This window comes from Salmo trutta, chromosome 27 (assembly GCF_901001165.1).
Source record: "Salmo trutta chromosome 27, fSalTru1.1, whole genome shotgun sequence".
NCBI classification, from domain to species: Eukaryota; Metazoa; Chordata; class Actinopteri; order Salmoniformes; family Salmonidae; genus Salmo; species Salmo trutta.
The window spans coordinates 28,104,884-28,126,375 of NC_042983.1; the positions used below are offsets into that span (position 1 = coordinate 28,104,884).

Here is a 21,492-nt window from a genome sequence, read left to right on the forward strand (position 1 = left end):
GGTTTGGCGACGAATATGAAGCGAGGGCCAGCCAACGAGAGCATACCGGTCGCAGTGGTGGGTAGTATATGGGGCTTTGATGACAAAACAGATGGCACTGTGATAGACTGCATCCAATTTGCTGAGTAGAGTGTTGAAGGCGATTTTGTAAATGACATCGCTGAAGTCAAGGATCAGTAGGATAGTCAGTTTTACGAGGGTATGTTTGGCAGCATGAGTGAAGGACGCTTTGTTGCAAAATAGGAAGCCGATTCTAGATTTAATTTTGGATTGGAGGTGCTTAATGTGAGTCTGGAAGGAGAGTTTACAGTCTAACCAGACACCTAGGTATTGGTAATTGTTGGACTGGCGGGCAGGTGCGGGCAGCGATTGGTTGAAGCTGCATTTAGTTTTACTCGCATTTAAAAGCAGTTGGAGGCCATGGAAGGAGAGTTGTAAGGCATTGAAGCTCGTTTGGAGGTTAGTTAACACACTGTCAAAAGAAGGGCTAGAAGTATACAGAATGGTGTCGTCTGCGTAGAGGTGGATCAGAGAATCACCAGCAGCAAGAGCAACATCGTTGATGTATACAGAGAAAAGAGTCGGCCCGAGAATTGAACCCTGTGACACCCCCATAGAGACGCCAGAGGTCCGGACAACAGGCCCTCCGATTTGACACACTGAACTCTGTCTGAGAAGTAGTTGGTGAACCAAGCGAGGCAGTCATTTGAGAAACCAAGGCTGTTGAGTCTGCCGATAAGAATATGGTGATTGACAGAGTAGAAAGCCTTGGCCAGGTCGATGAAGACAGCTGCACAATATTGTCTTTTATCGATGGCGGTTATGATATCGTTTAGGACCTTGAGCGTGGCTGATGTTCTTGTTACTTACAGGCATCACATATCAATCACCCTTAAAGAAGGGTGACGTGATATGTCAGAGCATCACAGGCACTGATATTTCTCTCCCACGTTTTCTTGCTCACTTGGATATTATCCGAGGTTGTGTGTGGAATTTCATACATTCTCAACAGGTCCATGAAAAGTATTTGTAAAGAACTTCTGGTAAATGGAACCATGATCCCCAGATCAAGTGGTCCTGGAAAGCATGTTGAACTTCTCAATCGAACCATAATGAACTGGAATGACTTTTAGAGACCAATCCACTGACTTCAACGAACACTGGCAAACACCATACTTTGTTTCCCACTCGTTGTCATCATCCTCATCAGTACTTGATAGATACTGTCCTTAATATTAAAGGATATAATCATAAACACAGTAACTAATTTCCCCCTGTAAATATGCTTTGCTGTCCTCTTTGATCTTACAGGGAGCATAAGTCACTGTGTACTGTTCAGCTACAGTGGTGTCTTGAAGGGAACTTGAGAAGGACAGAGGGTGGGAGAAGAAGAGCTACCCAGAGGAGGAAAGATACAGCGGGCTTGGGTTTCAGCATCATGCCCTTATAATTGCAGGAAGTGTGGCATTAGCTGTGTTAACTACATAGAGCCCATGTCTCTGGTTACCTTGCATTATTCACCAGGTCAGCCCTGAGAATGAAATTAGGTTCTCGCATCTCAGCCACACCGGCCCACTACTGCTGTACCACCCCAGCCCTAGCCCCAGCCACCTCCCCCACTCGCCCTCTACCATCCTAGCGTTATGACAATAACATTACAAACACCTTGTGATTACTGATTATTGCTTCAAAATGTAAGCAGTATTTGCTACTGAGACATATGCAATAGGCTGTATAGTAGACAGCGCTAGAACACACAAACTGAGCAAGTAGACGGCGCTACATGGTCTACAACGCCAGCACTGTACAGTAGTCCTATGGCAGAAAAGAGAATAAAACACCACAAATTGAAACACTTTCTATCATCCCACCCTAGTCTGAATAGGCTTAATCAGTTAGAACCTAGGCCTACATCGATTTATTCATAGCCAAGGTTTAAGATTTTTTTCAGTTTGTAACTCTCAAAATTACACCTTTTTAAAATGATAGATGAACAAAATTTGATGTTCTTTGGGTCCATGTTAATGCAAAACCACAGGAAAAACTACATTTTTAAGGTCTGGAAAATGTTAGATTTTTGAGTGTAATTCCCCTTTAATTGTTTACCTAGTGAGAGAGGACTGTGTTTGCCTTGGACAGGATATCCGAACAATGACCGCATGGTTCTCGATTACCGGATATCTCAATGTTATAGTACTACAGACAGGCATCACTTATTAACCACCGGCAATTAAGGGCACTGATTTCTCTCTCCCACCTTGCCACCAGTCAGCTTTATTTTCTTGCCCAATTTGATATTATCAGAGGTTGTGTGTAGAATTGCATACATTCTCAACAGGTCCGTGAATAGTAGTTGTGAAGAACTTCTGGTAAATGGAACATTGGTCCCCAGATCAACTGGTCCAGGAAAGCATTTTCAACTTCTCAATCGAATCATAATGAACCATGATCCAACTCGGGAGTTGGAACCACTTTTAGAGATCAATCCGCAGACTTCAACAAACATTGGCAAACACCATACTTTGTTTCCCACTCATCATCATCATCATCAGTACTTGATAGATACTGTCCTTAATAATAAAGGATATAATCGTAAACACAGTAACTCATTTCCCCCTGTAAATATGCTTTGCTGTCCTCTTTGACCTTACATGGAGCATAAGTCACTGTGTGTACTGTTCAGCTACAGTGGTGTCTTGAAGGGAACTTGAGAAGGACAGAGGGTGGGAGAAGAAGAGCTACCCAGAGGAGGAAAGATACAGCGGGCTTGGGTTTCAGCATCACACCCTCATAGTTCCAGGAAGTGTGGCGGTTCCAGGAGTTTGTTCAAGATGGCACCGATGGAGATGGTCGACATCTTACGTGCTCCAACCGACTTTGCTTTCTTGTGACTTTTTTCATGTTTATCCTTACTTTTTTGTAGAGAAAACTCACACCATTATCACCTATGACCGTCAAGTTCTTTCAAACTATTGTTATTCATTGTGTTACTATTTAAAATGTGTATTTGCACATGTTCTTTTTAACTCTGCTTTGTTGGGACTCGCCCGAGATCCCTAAAGATTGCAAAGCTGCCGCGGTCATCCCCCTCTTCAAAGGGGAGGACACTGTAGACCCAAACTGTTATAGACCTATATCCATCCTGCCCTGCCTTTTTAAAGTCTTCGAAAGCCAAGTTAATAAACAGATCACTGACCATTTCGAAACCCACCGTACCTTCTCCGCTGTGCAATCCGGATTCTGAGCTGGTCACAGGTGCACCTCAGCCACGCTCAAGGTACTAAACGATATCATAACCGCCATCGATAAAAGACAGTACTATGCAGCCGTCTTCATCGACCTGGCCAAGGCTTTCGACTCTGTCAATCATCGTATTCTTATCGGCAGACTCAATAGCCTTGGTTTCTCAAATGACTGCCTTGCCTGGTTCACCAACTACTTCTCAGACAGAGTTCAGTGTGTCAAATCGGAGAGCCTGTTGTCCGAACCTCTGGCAGTCTCTATGGGGGTACCACAGGGTTCAATTCTCGGGCTGACTCTTTTTGTATATATCAACGATATCGCTCTTGCTGCGGGTGATTCCCTGATCCACCTCTACGCAGACGACACCATTCTGTATACATCTGGCCCTTCTTTGGACACTGTGTTATTAACTGACCTCCAAATGAGCTTCAATGCCATACAACACTCCTTCAGTGGCCTCCAACTGCTCTGAAATGCTAGTAAAACCAAATGCATGCTTTTCAACCGTTCGCTGCCCACACCCGCCCGCCCGACTAGCATTACTACTCTGGACGGTTCTGACCTAGAATATGTGGACAATTACAAATACCTAGGTGTCTGGCTAGACTGTAAACTCTCTTTCCAGACTCATATTTAACATCTCCAATCCAAAATCAAATCTAGAATCGGCTTTCTATTTCGCAACAAAGCCTCCTTCACTCACGCCGCCAAACTTACCCTAGTAAAACTGACTATCCTCCTGATCCTCGACTTCAGCGATGTCATTTACAAAATAGCTTCCAACACTCTACTCAGCAAACTGGATGCAGTCTATCCCAGTGCCATCCATTTGGTTACCAAAGCCCCTTATACCACCCACCACTGCGACCTGTATGACCTAGTCGGCTGGCCCTCGATACATATTCGTCGCCAGACCCACTGGATCCAGGTCATCTATAAGTCTTTGCTAGGTAAAGCTCCGCCTTATCTCAGCTCACTGGTCACCATAACAACACCCACCTGTAGCACGCACTCCAGCAGGTATATCTCACTGGTCATCCCCAAAGCCAACACCTGCTTTGGCTGCCTTTCCTTCCAGTTCTCTGCTGCCAATGACTGGAATGAATTGCAAAAATCACTGAAGCTGGAGACTTATATTTCCCTCACTAACTTTAAACATCAGCTATCTGAGCAGCTAACCGATCGCTGCAGCTGTACATAGTCCATCAGTAAATAGCTCACCCAATCTACTTACCTCATCCCCATATTGTTTTGATTTACTTTTCTGCTCTTTTGCACACCCGTATCACTACTTGCACATCCTCATCTGCTCATCTGTCACTCCACTGTTAGTCTGCTAAATTGTAATTACTTCGCTACTATGGCCTATTTACTGCCTTACCTCTTCACGCCATTTGCACACACTGTATATAGACTTCCTTTTTTTCTATTCTGTTATTGACTGTACGCTTGTTTATTCCATGTATAACTCTGTGTTGTTGTTTGTGTTGCACTGCTTTGCTTTATCTTGGTCAGGTCGCAGTTGTAAATGAGAACTTGTCCTCAACTAGCCTACCTGGTTAAATAAAGGTGAAATAAAAAAAATACAAAAATAGATAGTGCTCTGGTTTCAAATTTCAGGGTAAGAGTTACGTATATGATGGAATTTATTGGTGTGAGTTTTCCAACTGTTTGTCAAAACTATGTACTGCTGCAAAACAGGTGACTAATGGTTTATATGTACACATTAAGGCACTAATTCAAGTGTCTAAGGTGTGTGAGTATAAGTGCTTGTGTGTGCATGTGGTAGTGTATTGTATCTGTGTCTACACACATGCTGTAAGTCAGAGATCAACTGACTTTTTGATTGACACACTTTTTGTACCACTTTATTGTCCCTTTAGATTTCGTCTTTCTTCTTCAGGCCTAAATATTATAATCTCTTGGGCAATATCATTGGTGGTTGTCAGGGAGACAGCAAGTCTAGTAGCCCAAACACTGGTGCACCTGTCAGAGTGTGTGAGTACCTGCACAGGTGTGACAGCTGTCTGCTTACCTCAGATCTACATGGCCTGAGAAGGAGAGAGCAGGCTGAACTGAAGAGCTTAATAAGAGGACAACACTGAACCAAAATGCCTCCTCGGAAGAAAAATGACATTGCAATTAAAATGGAAGAGGGTGGGTAGGATTTATCCATTTTGTTTTCCAGAGTGGAAATATTTATTCTTTTGAATTTCTCTTGAACACTGAAGAGTATTCAGTTTTTCTCTTTCTTTGATGTGTTTGTAGTAAATATGGAACAGATGTACTAACTACTACAGATCTTACTTTGAGCCAGTTTTCTACAACAGGAAAATAATTCTGCATAATGGACATTTGAAGGGGTTGATACATTTTTCATTAGGTCAAATCAAGTCTGAAATTTCAAAGTGGAAATTACAAACATTAAAATACTTTTTAAACCTCAAATACACTACAAGTTTGCATTTCTCAGCAACAAAAGAGTGCTCAAATTAAGATCCTATCTGTAGATGTACTATAACATGGAACATAATCCATACTGTTAAACATGAAACAGTAAGATTGTGAGATTTTTCATGGTTCAAAGACAAAGCACAATATTTGTAGAGCTTTTGACTGACAATGTATATATATTTTTTATAGTGGGAATGGATATCGATGGAGAGTTAGACAGTGGGAGTGAGGGTAAGTCATAAGAAGGAGAAAGTGTTTGATGTGTGTGTGTGTGTAATAAGCCTGTGTGTAGCTGGTGTAGAGGAGTCAGGCGCAGGACAGCAGATATGAGTAAAACAACGATATTTACTCAAAGAATCAATAATACAAATGCAATAAACTAGCCCACAATAACGGACCGTATTACATACAAACAATCACTCACAAACAAACACGGGGGAACAGAGGGTTAAATAATGAACAAGTAATTGGGGGATTGAAACCAGGTGTGTAAAACAAAGACAAAACAAATGGAAAATGAAAAGTGGATCGGCAATGGCTAGAAGGCCGGTGTCGTCGGCGGAAGTCGTGACAGTGTGTTTATGTGTGTTTGAGTTTACCTGTTTGTTTAATTGTCCAACAGGTGCAAATGTCGGATTTTGGAATAATGTGTTATTCTGGAAATATGACGTTCTAAAGGGGAGACACTGTGTAAAAGATTATGACATTTACTATTCGAAATTATGAGTTCAAGGATGCAATAACCTCGAAGAATTCAAGTCCCATTCCAGCTAATTTTGAACTTTTCCCGTTGCATAACGATATTCAACATATCAATACAGTAAAGTACACACACTTAAGGGTAAAAAAAATATGTTTTGAGCAAAATAGTGTTTTTTAGACATATTTGCGAAATTGGATTTGGCAATTCAAGGAGTTGGTTTGATGGTGCACTCTGATGTCATTGGCCTCCCCCCTTGCTTGCGGGAACAATAGAGGAAAAATGTAAGGCTAAAAAGAGGAAAGGCCCAACCCCCTCACTTGTACCATGTCAGAGGACACCTGGACCACCTATGGAGATGTGCTTTTTGTTAAGTAAGTGTAGGCCGTCATTGTAAATAAGAATTTGTTCTTAACTGACTTGCCTAGTTAAATAAAGGTTATATAAAATAGGTGATAAATGATGTTCTAGGGAGGCTGGAGTGGGTCTTTTAGGATAGTCATAAACCAGTGATGTAGTGGTAAAAAGAAATAGGTGGGAAAACTCTAATTGCCAGTAGCGGTGAAAAAAGTAACATCTTAATTTGATCACCCGGTTACAGGATAACTTTCCTGCAATGCAGGAGATTTAAAATGTGTAGTGTATTTGAGGTTTAAAAATGCTTATGAAGTTTGTAATTTCCACTTAGAAATTTCTGTCTTGATTTTTCCTACAAAAATGTCCATTCATTAAATCCACATAATAATTCACATTTCCTGTTGCTGCAGGATTATTTTCATGCTGTAGCAAACTGACTCAAATTAAGATCCTTCATCTGTACTTCCAATGCATTTTTCCACAAAAGGTGGGTAAACTAAATCATCAAATCAAAATGTGTTATTTGGAACATACAACAGATGTAGACCTAACCATGAAATGCTTACAATCCCTTAACCAACAAGGCAGATTTTTAAAAAGTAAGTATGAAAATATTTGCTAAAAAATAAATAAATAAAAAGTAAAATAAACTAAAGTAAGAAAAAAAGTAACACAATAAAATAACAATAACAAGGCTATATACAGGGGTACCAGTACCGATGTGCGGGGGTACAGGTTAGTCGAGATAATTGAGGTAATATGTACATGTACAGTGGGGAGAACAAGTATTTGATACACTGCCGATTTTGCAGGTTTTCCTACTTACAAAGCATGTAGAGGTCTGTCATTTTTATCATAGGTACACTTCAACTGTGAGAGACGGAATCTAAAACAAAAATCCAGTATGTAGGGGTTAAGTGACCATGCATAGATAATAAACAGTCAGTAGCATAAAAAAGCGGGTCAATGCAAATAGTCTGGATAGCCATTTGACTAACTGTTTAGCAGTCTTATGGCTTGGGGGTAGAAGCTGTTAAGGAGCTTTTGGATCTAGATTAGCCCCGCCGGTACCCCTTGCCGTGCAGTAGCAGAGAGAACAGTCTATGACTAGGGTGGCTGGAGTCTTTGACAATTTTTAGGGCCTTCCTCCGACACCGCCTGGTATAGAGGTCCTGGTTGGCAGAAAGCTTGGCCCCAGTGATGTACTGGGCCGTACACACCACCCTCTGTAGCGCCTTGCGGTTGGATGCCGAGCAGTTGCCATACCAAGCGGTGATGCAACCAGTCAGGATGCCCTCGATGGTGCAGCTATAGAACGTTTTGAGGATCTGAGGACCCATGCCAAACCTTTTCAGTCTCCTGAGTGGGAATAGGCATTGTTGTGCCCTGTACCCAACTGTCTTGCGTTTACCCTCCATTACACCACTGGCAATAACCATGAGGAGGCTGGCAACCTGGCTGATTTAGATGTTTGTTTAATTGTTCAGATTGTAATGTCATTTATGGATATACAGAGCCTTTGTCTGTCTGTTTTTATTTCTATGAAATATATAAGTGATTGTGTGTGTGTGTGTGTGTGTAAATGTGTGTGTGTGTGTGTGTGTGTGTGTGTGTGTGTGTGTGTGTGTGTGTGTGTGTGTGTGTGTGTGTGTCTCTCAGATGAGGTCAGGTGGAGAGACAGAAACAGGAAAGTCAAACTCTCTCCACGAGCCGGGGGACGGAATGGCAAACAGGCCACCAGCGATGAGGAAGAGAAAGAGGAGGAGGACGAGGCACAGAGGAAGAGGGCTCATAAGAAAAAGGCCAAGGTCCAAGACAGCGAGGATGAGGAAGAGGAGGACGAGGCACAGAGGAAGAGGGCTCATAAGAAGAAGGCCAAGGTCCAGGACAGCGAGGAAGAGGATGAGGAAGAGGAGAAGAGCATCAAGTGGAAGGGCCCAAAGGCTGCAGGCAGAAAGAAAAAGGCAGTCAAGCAGGAGAGTGAGGAGGAAGAGCGAGGGAAGAAAATAAAAGGCAGAAAAGGGACTAGCAAGAACCAGAAAGAAGGGCAGAACAAGGAGAAGAAGGGCGATGCCAAAGGGAAAAGTGACGTTAAAGGCAAAGGAGTGAAGGACAAAGGGAACGAGAAAGACAAGAAAATGAAGAACGCAAAGTACAGCAGGTGCAGTATCCTTTGAGAGGGCCATCTCTCTCACATATCTCCATGCTCCACACACCCTCATGTATGAAGGAGGAGTCTGACAGACTGTATTGATTAATTAGTTCAGGGAGTTGAGTCATGAAATTGGGTTATACGGTTGCACAAAAGTCTTACAAAATGCAACGACAATGACCTTAGCTCATTATCTGTCAAGCACTGAAACAATACATTTCGCACAATAACACTATTTTAAATGTGGTGGTTCTTTTCTTTACTATCAAATGAGGAGAGACAAACTTATCACACAAGTCAGAGTTATACTTAAACTAAATCTTTAATAATGAGAGCTTTGCAATAGCAATGACTTGTCAACGATTCACCATTTCTAATGATCCGTTGAGAATGGCGAGACAAAAGTACAAAGGTCTTTTATAGCCAAGATACACCCCTTTCAACGTACATGACGAACAACAGATATATAGAATGGGTCACAAGGTTAAGATTTGTATGAAAGATACCTATAATACATAGCAGACAGTATCTGCTGTGTCAACAGTTTTCCTTGTATAGACCAGTGTCTGTCCCTCCGACTCCAAACTGGAAGCATCTCTCCCTGGTACGGGATAGAGCAGAAACATTAACTCATGTTCTGCAATGCTCTTTAGGTTTTATCACCCAAAGACGTCGTAAATCTCCTCTGTCAGTGTTATCTCATAGAGGCCCATCCTCAGTAGAACACACACACAATAGTTAATAGAATACTCTATTCTGTCGAATAAAACAACCGATGCAATAAAAGCATTATAACATAATCTTGCAATTTTTCCATAATAATAGTGTATTACTGATTTGTAAGATACATATATAAAAAGGCAACATTTCCTCTCAGCCTATATATATATATACAGTGCATTAAGAAAGTATTCAGACCCCTTGACTTTTTCCACATTTTGTTATGTTACAGCATTATAATAAAATATATATTTTTCCCCCTCATCTAGCTACACACAATATCCCATAATGAAAAAGCAAAAACAGGCTTTTTTGCAAATGTATTTAAAAAAAACAACCACTGAAATATCACATTTGCATAAGTATTCAGACCCTTTACTCAGAACTTTGTTGAAGCACCTTTGGCAGTGATTACAGCCTTGAGTCTTCTTGGGTATGACGCTACAAGCGTGGCACACCTGTATTTGGAGAGTTTCTCCCATTCTTCTCTGCAGATCGTCTCAAGCTCTGTCATGTTGGATGGGGAGTGTCGCTGCACAGCTATTTTCAGTTCTCTCCAGGGATGTTAGATCGTGTTCAAGTCCGAGCTCTGGCTGGGCTACTCAAGGACATTCAGAGACTTGTCCCTACTCCTGCATTGTCTTGGCTGTGTGCTTAGGGTTGTTGTCCTGTTGGAAGGTGAACCGTCGCCCCAGTCTGAGGTCCTGAGCACTCTGAAGCAACTTTTCATCAAGGATCTCTCTGTACTTTGCTCTGTTCATCTTTCCTTCGATCCTGACTAGTCTCCCAGTCCCTGCCACTGAAAAACATCCCCACAGCAGGATGCTGCCACCACCATGCTTCACCGTAGGGATGATGACAGGTTTCCTTAAGACGTGACGCTTGGCATTTAGGCAAAGAGTTCAATCTTCGTTTCATCAGACCAGAGAATCTTGTTTCTCATGATCTGAGAGTTATTTTGGTAAACTCCAAGAGGGCTGTCAAGTGCCTTTTACTGAGGAGTGGCTTTTGTCTGGCCACTCTACCGTAAAGGCCTGATTGGTGGAGTTTTGTGGAGATGGTTGTCCTTCTGTAAGGTTCTCCCATCTCCACAGAGGAACTCTGGAGCTCTGCCAGAGCAACCATCGGGCGGCAAGCTCTAGGAAGCTCTAGGAAGAGTCTTGGTGGTGGCAAACTTCTTCCATTTAGGAATGGGAAAGGGGGATACCTAGTCAGTTGCACAACTGAATACATTCAACTGAAATGTATCTTCCGCATTTTACCCAACCCCCCTGAATCAGAGAGGTGCGGAGGGCTGCCTTAATCGACATCCACGTCTTTGGCACCCGAGGAACAGTAGCTTAACTGCCTTGCTCAGGGTTAGAACAACAGATTTTTAACTTGTCAGCTAGGGGATTTGATCCAGCAACCTTTTGGTAACTGGGCCAACTCTCCTACACGCCAGGCTGCCTGAATGATGGAGGCCACTGTGTTCTTGGGGACCTTTAACGCTGCAGAATTTTGATAGTACCCTTCCCCAGATATGTGCCTTGACACAATCCTGTTTCGGAGCTTTATCGACAAATCCTTCAACGTCATGGCTTGGTTTTTGCTCTGACATGCACTGTCAACTGTGGGACCTGATATAGACAGGTGTGTGCCTTTCCAAATCATGTCCAATCAATTGAATTTACAAGTGGACTTAAATGAAGTTGTAGAAACATCTCAAAGATGATCAATGGAAACAGGATGCACATGAGCTTAATTTTGAGTCTCATAGCATAAGGGTCTGAATACTTATGTAAATAAGGTGTTTCTGTTTTAACATTTTTATACATTTCTAAAAATGTCTAAAAACCTGTTTTCGCTTTGTCTTTATGGGGTATTGTGTGTAGATTGATGAGGAAAATGTTTAATCCATTTTAGAATAAGGCTGTAACGTAATAAAATGTGGAAAAAATCAAGGTGTCTGAATACTTTCCGAATGCACTGTATATATATATATACACTGCTCAAAAAAATAAAGGGAACACTTAAACAACACAATGTAACTCCAAGTCAATCACACTTCTGTGAAATCAAACTGCTGTTGTGCTAATGGAATAGACAGCAGGTGGAAATTATAGGCAATTAGCAAGACACCCCCAATAAAGGAGTGGTTCTGCAGGTGGGGACCACAGACCACTTCTCAGTTCCTATGCTTCCTGGCTGATGTTTTGGTCACTTTTGAATGCTGGCGGTGCTTTCACTCTAGTGGTAGCATGAGACGGAGTCTACAACCCACACAAGTGGCTCAGGTAGTGCAACTCATCCAGGATGGCACATCAATGCGAGCTGTGGCAAGAAGGTTTGCTGTGTCTGTCAGCATAGTGTCCAGAGCATGGAGGTGCTACCAGGAGACAGGCCAGTACATCAGGAGACGTGGAGAAGGCCGTAGGAGGGCAACAACCCAGCAGCAGGACCGCTACCTCCGCTTTTGTGCAAGGAGGAGCAGGAGGAGCACTGCCAGAGCCCTGCAAAATGACCTCCAGCAGGCCACAAATGTGCATGTGTCTGCTCAAACGGTCAGAAACAGACTCCATGAGGGTGGTATGAGGGCCCGACGTCCACAGGTGGGGGTTGTGCTTACAGCCCAACACCGTGCAGGACGTTTGGCATTTGCCAGAGAACACCAAGATTGGCAAATTTGCCACTGGCGCCCTGTGCTCTTCACAGATGAAAGCAGGTTCACACTGAGCACGTGACAGACGTGACAGAGTCTGGAGACGCCGTGGAGAACGTTCTGCTGCCTGCAACATCCTCCAGCATGACCGGTTTGGCAGGTGGGTCAGTCATGGTGTGGGGTGGCATTTCTTTGGGGGGCCGCACAGCCCTCCATGTGCTCACCAGAGGTAGCCTGACTGCCATTAGGTACCGAGATGAGATCCTCAGACCCCTTGTGAGACCATATGCTGGTGCGGTTGGCCCTGGGTTCCTCCTAATGCAAGACAATGCTAGACCTCATGTGGCTGGAGTGTGTCAGCAGGTCCTGCAAGAGGAAGGCATTGATGCTATGGACTGGCCCACCCGTTCCCCAGACCTGAATCCAATTGAGCACATCTGGGACATCATCCATCCACCAACGCCACATTGCACCACAGACTGTCCAGGAGTTGGCGGATGCTTTAGTCCAGGTCTGGGAGGAGATCCCTCAGGAGACCATCCGCCACCTCATCAGGAGCATGCCCAGGCATTGTAGGGAGGTCATACAGGCACGTGGAGGCCACACACACTACTGAGCCTCATTTTGACTTGTTTTAAGGACATTACATCAAAGTTGGATCAGCCTGTAGTGTGGTTTTCCACTTTAATTTTGAGTGTGACTCCAAATCCAGACCTCCATGGGTTGATAAATTTGATTTCTATTGATTATTTTTGTGTGATTTTGTTGTCAGCACATTCAACTATGTAAAGAAAAAAGTATTTAATAAGATGATTTCTTTCATTCAAATCTAGGATGTGTTATTTTAGTGTTCCCTTTATTTTTTTGAGCAGTGTATATATATATATATATATATATATATATATATATATATATATATATATGATGAAATGATGAAATTTTGCCTTTTTAAAGCTAATTTCCTATAATTCTGCACATTTTGCCATGAGGCTGAGAGAAAATGTTGCAGATTTAAAGCAAATTTCCTGTAATTGTAAACAATATGCTATAGCCTATTATGTGCTCATATGCTATCTGGGCAGGGCCTCCGAGCTTTAGGGGGCCTTCCCACCTCGTGTGGGCTGCGGGGGTGTGGGCTGCGGGGGTGTGTGCTATGCTACTGTATATTATATATCTTTAAACTAGGGATGCACCGATATGACATTTTTGGCCGATACCGATATCAGAAATTTTCCTTGACAAAAAAACCGATACCGATAACCGATATTTAATTTTTTTGCTGCCTTTTAAGCATTCTAGTACAGTTAAATAGTTAACACACACACACACACACATGGACGCAGCGGTCTAAGGCACTGCATCTCAGTGCAAGATGCGTCACTACAGTCCCTGGTTCGAATCCAGGCTGTATCACATCTGGCCGTGATTGGGAGTCCCATAGGGCGGCGCACAATTGGCCCAGCATCATCCAGGTTTGGCCAGGGTAGGCCGTCATTGTAAATAAGAATTTGATCTTAAATTTAGGGCTAGGCGTCCCGTCAGCGGGACACCTGTCGACAACATCCAGTGAAATTGGAGGGCGCGCAATTCAAATAAATAATCGTAATATTAAACATTTATGCACATACAAGTATCTTATATTGGTTAAAATATTAATGTTAATCTAACTGCATTGTCCGATATACAATAGGCTTTACAGCGAAAGCATACCATGCGATTGTTTGAGGACGGCGCCCCACATCAACATATTTTTCAACCAGCACAGGCTTCATAAAATCATAAATAGCGATTAAATTATCACTTGCTTTTTGAAAATCTTCCTCTGTTTGCAATCCCAAGGGTCCCAGCTACAACATGCATGGTCGTTTTGTTAGATAAAATCCTTCTTTATATCCCAAAAAGTCTGTTTAGTTGGCACCATCGATTTCAGTAATCCACTCGTTCAACATGCAGACAAAGGAATCCAAAAAGCTACCACTAAACTTTGTTAATTTCACTAGGGTAGGGGACAGCATTCGGAATTTTGGATGAAAAGCGTGCCCAAATTAAACTGCCTGCTACTCAGGCCCAGAAGCACGGATCTGCATATCGGTGGTAGATTTGGATAGAAAACACTCTAAAGTTTCCAAAACTGTTAAGATAATGTCTGTGAGTATAACAGAACTGATATGGCAGGCAAAAACCTGAGGAAAATCCATCCAGGAAGTACTATTATTTTGAAAGGTTGTTTTTCCATTGAAAGCCTATCCCCCATACAAAGACTTAGGACCCAGTTCACGATCTCTATGGCTTCTTCTACATGCGGCCAGTCTTTAGTCATTGTTTCAGGCTTTTACTCTGAAAAATTAGGGAGATACAGCACTTTCAATGAGTGGACAGTGGAAATTTCCAAGCATGAGTCCAGCGTGTGATCGGGAGCACGCCTTTCTTGTTTTTCCTTTTCTGTTGACAATGCTTTTGTCCGGTTGAAATATTATTGATTATTTATGACAAAAACAACCTGAGGATTGATTTTAAACATCGTTTGACATGTTTCTACAAACTTTTATTGTACTTTTTGACTTTTCGTCTGGATGTTGAGAGCTCGCTTTGTGCCTTTGGATTACTGAACTAAACGCACCAACAAAACAGGGGTTTTTGGACATAAAGAGGGACATTATCGAGCAAAACAAACATTTATTGTGTAACATGGAGTCCTGGGAGTGCCACCAGATGAAGATCATCAAAGGTAAGTGATTCATTTAATCGCTATTTCTGACTTTTGTGAGTCTTCTCCTTGGTTGGAAAATGTCTGTATGGTGTTTGTGGCTAGGCGCTGTCCTAACATAATCGCATGGTGTGCTTTCGCCGTAAAGCCTTTTTGAAATCTGACACAGCGGCTGGATTAACAAGACATTTATCTTTATCCTATGTATAACACTTGTATCTTTCATCAATGTTTATGATGAGTATTTCTGTAACTTGATTTGGCTCTCTGCAATTTCACCGGATGTTATTTGAGACAATGCATTACTGAACATAACGCGTCAATTTAAACTGAGGTTTTTGGACATAAAGAGGGACTTTATTGAACAAAACAAACATTTATTGTGTAACATGGAGTCCTGGGAGTGCCACCAGATGAAGATCAAAGGTTAGTGATTCATTTAAATCTCTATTTCTGACTTTTTTGAGTCCTCTCCTTGGCTGGAAAATGTCTGTATGGTTTCTTGTGGCTAGGTGCTGTCCTAACATAATCGCATGGTGTACTTTCGCCATAAATCCTTTTTGAAATCGGACACTGTGGATTAACAAGAAGTTTATCTTTAAAATGGTGTATAATACTTGTATGTTTGAGGAATTTTAATTATCGGATTTCTGTTGTTTGAATTTGGTGTCCTGCAATTTCACTGGCTGTTGTCGAGGTGGGATGCTAGCGTCCTAATTAAACCAGAGAGGTTAAAACAAGTCAAACTACGTTTCTATATAATCCTCAGGTACCCTAAAATGTAAATAAACTATAATATTTCATACGGAAAGAGGTATGTTCAATAGAAAAGTAAAATTAGCAAGTCCTCTTCGTCGCGCGCCCACAGACTGATTTCCAACTGTAACTCCCTGCACCAAAACTCAAAATTCTTCCTCGTTTTCGAAGAAACAAGCCTGAAACCTTAAACAAAGAATGTTGACATCTAGTGGAAGCCATAGGAATTGCAATCTGGGAGCTGGAATTGCATAGGACCCATAGCTTTCAATTGAAAGTGCATGGGATCTAAAGAAAAAACTAATTTCCGGTTGGTTTTTCTTTGGATTTTCTCCTACCATATCAATTATGTTATAGTCTCATACATTCTTTAACATTTCTACAAACTTCAAAGTGTTTTCTATCCAATGGTACCAATTATATGCATATCCTGGCTTCTGGGCCTGAGTAACAGGCAGTCTACTTTGGGCACGTCAGTCAAGCAGAAATTCTGAAAAAAGGACCCTAGCTCTAAGAAGTTCTGACTTGCCTAGTTAAATAAAGGTCACACACACACACACACACACACATACACTGACCAAAAAGTTATTTAGTTGGCATTTACGTATGTCACCATTACCAGTAAAACATTATCATCAAAACATATTTCTTTCACTTGCTGTGCTGTTTCGTTGTTCATTTGTTCAGTCGTGAATATCATTCTCACATAGGTGTTTCTTTTGTCCAGGTAGGAAAGGGCAGTGTGGAGTGCAATAGAGACTGCATCATCTGTGGATCTGTTGGTGCGGTATGCAAATTGGAGTGGGACTAGGGTTTCTGGGATAATGGTGTTGATGTGAGCCATTACCAGCCTTTCAAAGCATAACATGGCTACAGACGTGAGTGCTACAGGTCGGTAGTCATTTAGGCAGATTACCTTAGTGTTCTTGGGCACAGGGACTATGGTGGTCTGCTTGAAACATGTTGGTATTACAGACTCAGACAGAGAGAGGTTGAAAATGTCAGTGAAGACACTTGCCAATTGGTCAGCGCATGCTCGGAGTCCACGTCCTGGTAATCTGTCTGGCCCTGCGGCCTTGTGAATGTTGACCTGTTTAAAGGTCTTACTCACATTGGCTGCGGAGAGCGTGATCACACAGTCATCCGGAACAGTTGATGCTCTCATGCATGTTTCAGTGTTACTTGCATCGAAGCGAGCATAGAAGGTATTTAGCTCGTCTGGTAGGCTCGTGTCACTGGGCAGCTCTCGGCTGTGCTTCCCTTTGTAGTCTGTAATAGTTTCAAGCCCTGCCATATCCGACGAGCGTCGGAGCCGGTGTAGTACAACTCGATCTTAGTCCTGTTGTCACGGCTGTCGAAAGGAGCGGACCAAAGTGCAGCGTGGTTGTAGTTCCACATTTTATTAAATCCTTGAAACTTTGCAATACATAAATAACTGACTTGACAAAACAACAAACCGTGACACAAAGAGAAACAAACACTACTCAAAATATAATCACCCACAAAACCCAGGAAGAAAAACCCTACTTAAATATGTTCTCCAATCAGTGGTAACGAGGACCAGCTGCCTCCAATTGGAGATCAACCCAAAAAACAACAACATAGAAATAGAAAAACTAGAACTTACACATAGAAATAGAAAACATAGAAAAACACAAAACACCCCCTGTCACGCCCTGACCTACTCTACCATAGAAAATCACATCTTGCTATGGTCAGGACGTGAGACCTGTATGGACACTTTGCTAGTTCGTCGGAGGGCATACCGGGATTTCTTATAAGCTTCCGGGTTAGAGTCCCGCTCCTTGAAAGCGGCAGCTCTACCCTTTAGCTCAGTGTAAATGTTGCTTGTAATCCATGGCTTCTGGTTGGGGTATGTACGTACAGTCACTGTGGGGCAGTGAAGTTTCAGCTCTGTCTGTCCGTGGCCTCTCTTCCTCGGTGCGCACTGTCACTGTGTCCGTTTCCATCTTGTCCAGCTGTGATTGTAATATTTCACATAAACTCTGATTCTTGTCTGCATCGAAGTAGCGGTCCTTGTACCTAGCATGGAGCATGGTGGCGACACAGTACAGAGGCTCAGAGAGAATGCCACCGAATCACTTGTTCACAGCCTCAAGTACTTTTGTAAGTTTTAACCCCCCGGTCTGTTGGCAGTTTTGTTGAGCAGTTTCAATGGGTATCACGTCTGTTGCAGACGCAGTTGAGCTTAGTTCTCGAGTCAGTTGTTCAAATGGAGTCAGGAGTGTTCATGTTTCCAAGTTTCAAACATGTTCTCAAATGCCATGGAAATGGCAGCAGCGGCACGAGAACCAGCACATTCTTGAGCATGCAATACGGCTTTCCTCAGTATGAAATCCAGTACGAAATAGTGTGTACCGGGGCTCGACCAGTCGGCGAAGCCAACATCATCCACGACAGAGCATGGTTGATTGTCAAGGGCAATGAATTCCATTGTCTTGGTGTTAAATGATTTTGCCTTTGAGTTGTCTAGCTGAAATGTCCTTAATCTTTCAAATGACTGCTGGACTTAAACTTGTTTAGTTGCTGGAAGCGTGCGCTTAGTACTTTTCTGTGTAGTGATGTATTTTTCATGGCGTGTATAGGTATGCACGTCAGCTTTGACATTGGTTTTGCACATCGGCATTAAACTAGACATCGGGCCGATGCCGATGTTGGCATTTTTAGATAATATCGTCCGATTCCGATATATCGTGCATCCCTACTTTAAACTAATAAAATATCTATAAACCACTTATAAACCATCTACAAACTTTTACAATCCGCTTTTAAACTCTAAACACATTTTTATTTCAAAACATAAACCCACATTTTACATGATTCTGGATTTTAGGCTATTGGGCTATGGGGATATTAAAACTTGATACTTTGAGAAATATGTCTCATCCCAGCAAACAGTGAACGGTCCTATAATGTAACGTTCCAATTGAGTCCCAGTTAAGTCCAATTGGTTTCCAGCTAACTTTAGCATGACAACATTCCTGATTTTTTTTTTTTTAAATACAGAAAAAAATATTTGATAAACATTAGTAGAAGGAGATGCTGTAATGGTTATAAGAACGTTTGGGGAAATAATCAAATTATGGTCGTTTTCAAGGTTTCTAGAATGTGTTAACTAAATGTTAATGGAGAAAACATATAGTCATGTGATGGGACATCCCTTGTGTCATCCCTGGGAACCTCTGTCAAAAGTGTCAAACCATTTTAACATTCTCAAAATGTCCCCACTAAAGTTTTGGTAATGCATAAGCAGTATTTTTCACCAGAATAGAGTTGGGTTGCAGTGGTATTTGTGCTGGCTCAATCATGGGGTAGTGTTGGTTCATAACATTGAGTTGAGGGATTACATGGTCAGAATGGGGTTTGAGTTCATGTCTGGTTGGGTCGATGGGAGGACCAGGTTACTGGACTATTCTAGGATATGTTATTTGACTTGCATATGTCCCCTTTTGTCTCCTCATTTCAATTCAATTCAAATACATTTAAGGGCTTTATTGGCATGGGAAACATATGCTTACATTGCCAAAGCAATGTTCTCTTTTTGTATTTTCTGTTGGTCTGCCAGATGCATTTCAACATAATGTGACTAGTTCAAAGTTTGTACCATGATAATTGGGCACTGTGTAAAGCCTCTGGCCACACTGCCCACTATTAGCAAAGACAGTCTGACCGGAGCTATAACTCTACTCTGGTTGACACATAGTTGACCCTGACTTGACCCCTGGCGCTTGGTAACAGCTCTTTCTTCTGATAGCTCTTCTTCTTCAGGCGAGTCAGGGGACGAGGATTCTCTGTCAGAGGGGGAGATGGCTGCTCAGAAGGAAGAGGTGGAGGAGAAGAAAAAGCTGATAGCCACTCTAAGGAACAAACCGTGGCGCATGAAGAGAAGGCTTAAACTCCTCAAGTAAACAAAATGGCCACCATCATGTGTATTCCTTCACTGATTTCCCATTGGCTGATTGCCTTCACATAGGGACTTGCTCTTGCTGTGGTGTTTTCTCTTTTTTCTATAACTACAGTACTTTACACATTCCTTAAGGCTTATACAATAACTAATGTATCACTTGTGATGTCATCTTATTTAAAAAAAAATTACATTCAAATATAATTTTGTCTTTGATGCTACATTGCCTGATCAAATGTCCATTTATTTTGTGAAATACTTTAATTACTTTATGGAACGACAAAGTAGATAGATTGTCCATTACCCTTTGAACTATTTACGAGTTCTGTGCATTGGCTTTGCTGATTGATGTTCTTTGACCAGCTTCTAACTGATTTATTGGTGGGTGGTTTATCAAACCAGTGATTGATACTTTTTGTTGGTTGATGGGTCATTATTTTTTGTGGGTTTGAATTGTAGGGAATGCCAGGCGTTTGTGGAGAAGTTTGAGGGGGCTCTGGGAAAGGGCAAAGGAAGGAAGCTCTACGCCTACAAAGTCATAATGGCTAAGGTAACTTTTCCTAGGCCAAGTGTTAACTTGACAACTGAGTCCACAGTCTTAAAGATTAGTTATGTCCTACTGAATCATTATGAATAATTCACACAAATTATGTATTTATAACTTCAATATGTTAAGACTTAAGTTAGCTGCCCAGTGACACAAGCCTACTACCTGGACATGTGAGAATGCTATTCATTGACTACAGCTCAGTGTTCAACACCATAGTGCCCTCAAGCTCATCACTAAGCTAAGGATTAAACAGCTCCCTCTGCAACTGGATCCTGGACTTCCTGATTGGCCTCCCCCAGGTGGTAAGGTTAGGTAACCCAGTGATTAGAGCATTGGGCCAGTAACTGAAAGGTTGCTGGATTGAATCCCCGAGCTGACAAAGTAGAAATCTGTCGTTCTGCCCCTGAACAAGGCATTTAACCCACTGTTCCCCGGTAGGCCGTCATTGTAAATAAGAATTTGTTCTTAACTGGCTTGCCTAGTTAAATAAAAGTTAAATAAAATGTAAAAAAATAACAACACATCTGCCACACTGATCCTCAACACGGGGACCCCTCAGGGGTGCGTGCTCAGTCCTCTGCTGTAGGCACGACTCCAACAGCGCCATTAAGTTTGCCGACGACACAACAGTGGTAGGCCTGATCTCCGACAACGATGAGACAGCCTATAGGGAGGAGGTCAGAGACCTGGCCGTGTGATGCCAGGATAACAACCTCTCCCTCAATGTGATCAAGACAAAGGAGATGATTGTGGACTACAGGAAAAAGAGGACTGAGCACACTCCCATTCTTATCGAAGGGGCTGTTATGGAGCAGGTTGAGAGCTTCAAGTTCCTTGATGTCCAAATCACCAGCAAACTAACATGGTCCAAACACACCAAGACAGTCGTGAAGAGGGCACGACAAAGCCTATTCCCCCTCAGGAGAATGAAAAGATTTGGCATGGGTCCTCAGATCCTCAAAAGGTTCTACAGCTGCACCATCGAGAGCATCCTAACTCGTTGCATCACCACCTGGTATGGCAACCGCTCGGCCTCCGGCCGCAAGGCACTACAGAGGGTTATGCGTATTGCCCAGAACATCACTGGGGCCAAGCTTCCTGCCATCCAGGACCTCTATACCAGGTGTCAGGGGAAGGCCCTAAAAATGGTCAAAGACTCCAGCCACCCTAGTCATAGACTGTTCTCTCTACTACCGCACTGCAAGCGGTAATGGAGCGCCAAATATAGGTCCAAAAGGCTTCTTAACAGCTTCTATCCCCAAGCCATGAGACTCCTGAACAGCTAAT

The 21,492-nt window shown here is 42.4% G+C and overlaps 1 protein-coding gene across 1 annotated transcript in view; it reads left to right on the forward strand.

Annotated features, from left to right (window-relative positions):
• LOC115165080 (transmembrane channel-like protein 2-B) overlaps positions 1-21,492 on the forward strand; it is a 48,163-nt gene that overhangs the window by 14,683 nt on the left and 11,988 nt on the right. Inside the window, exons 2-4 of the mRNA XM_029718119.1 lie at positions 8,465-8,915; positions 19,506-19,655; positions 20,115-20,205. Coding sequence (XP_029573979.1) covers positions 8,465-8,915; positions 19,506-19,655; positions 20,115-20,205 — 692 coding nt within the window. The remainder of the gene's footprint in view (positions 1-8,464; positions 8,916-19,505; positions 19,656-20,114; positions 20,206-21,492) is intronic.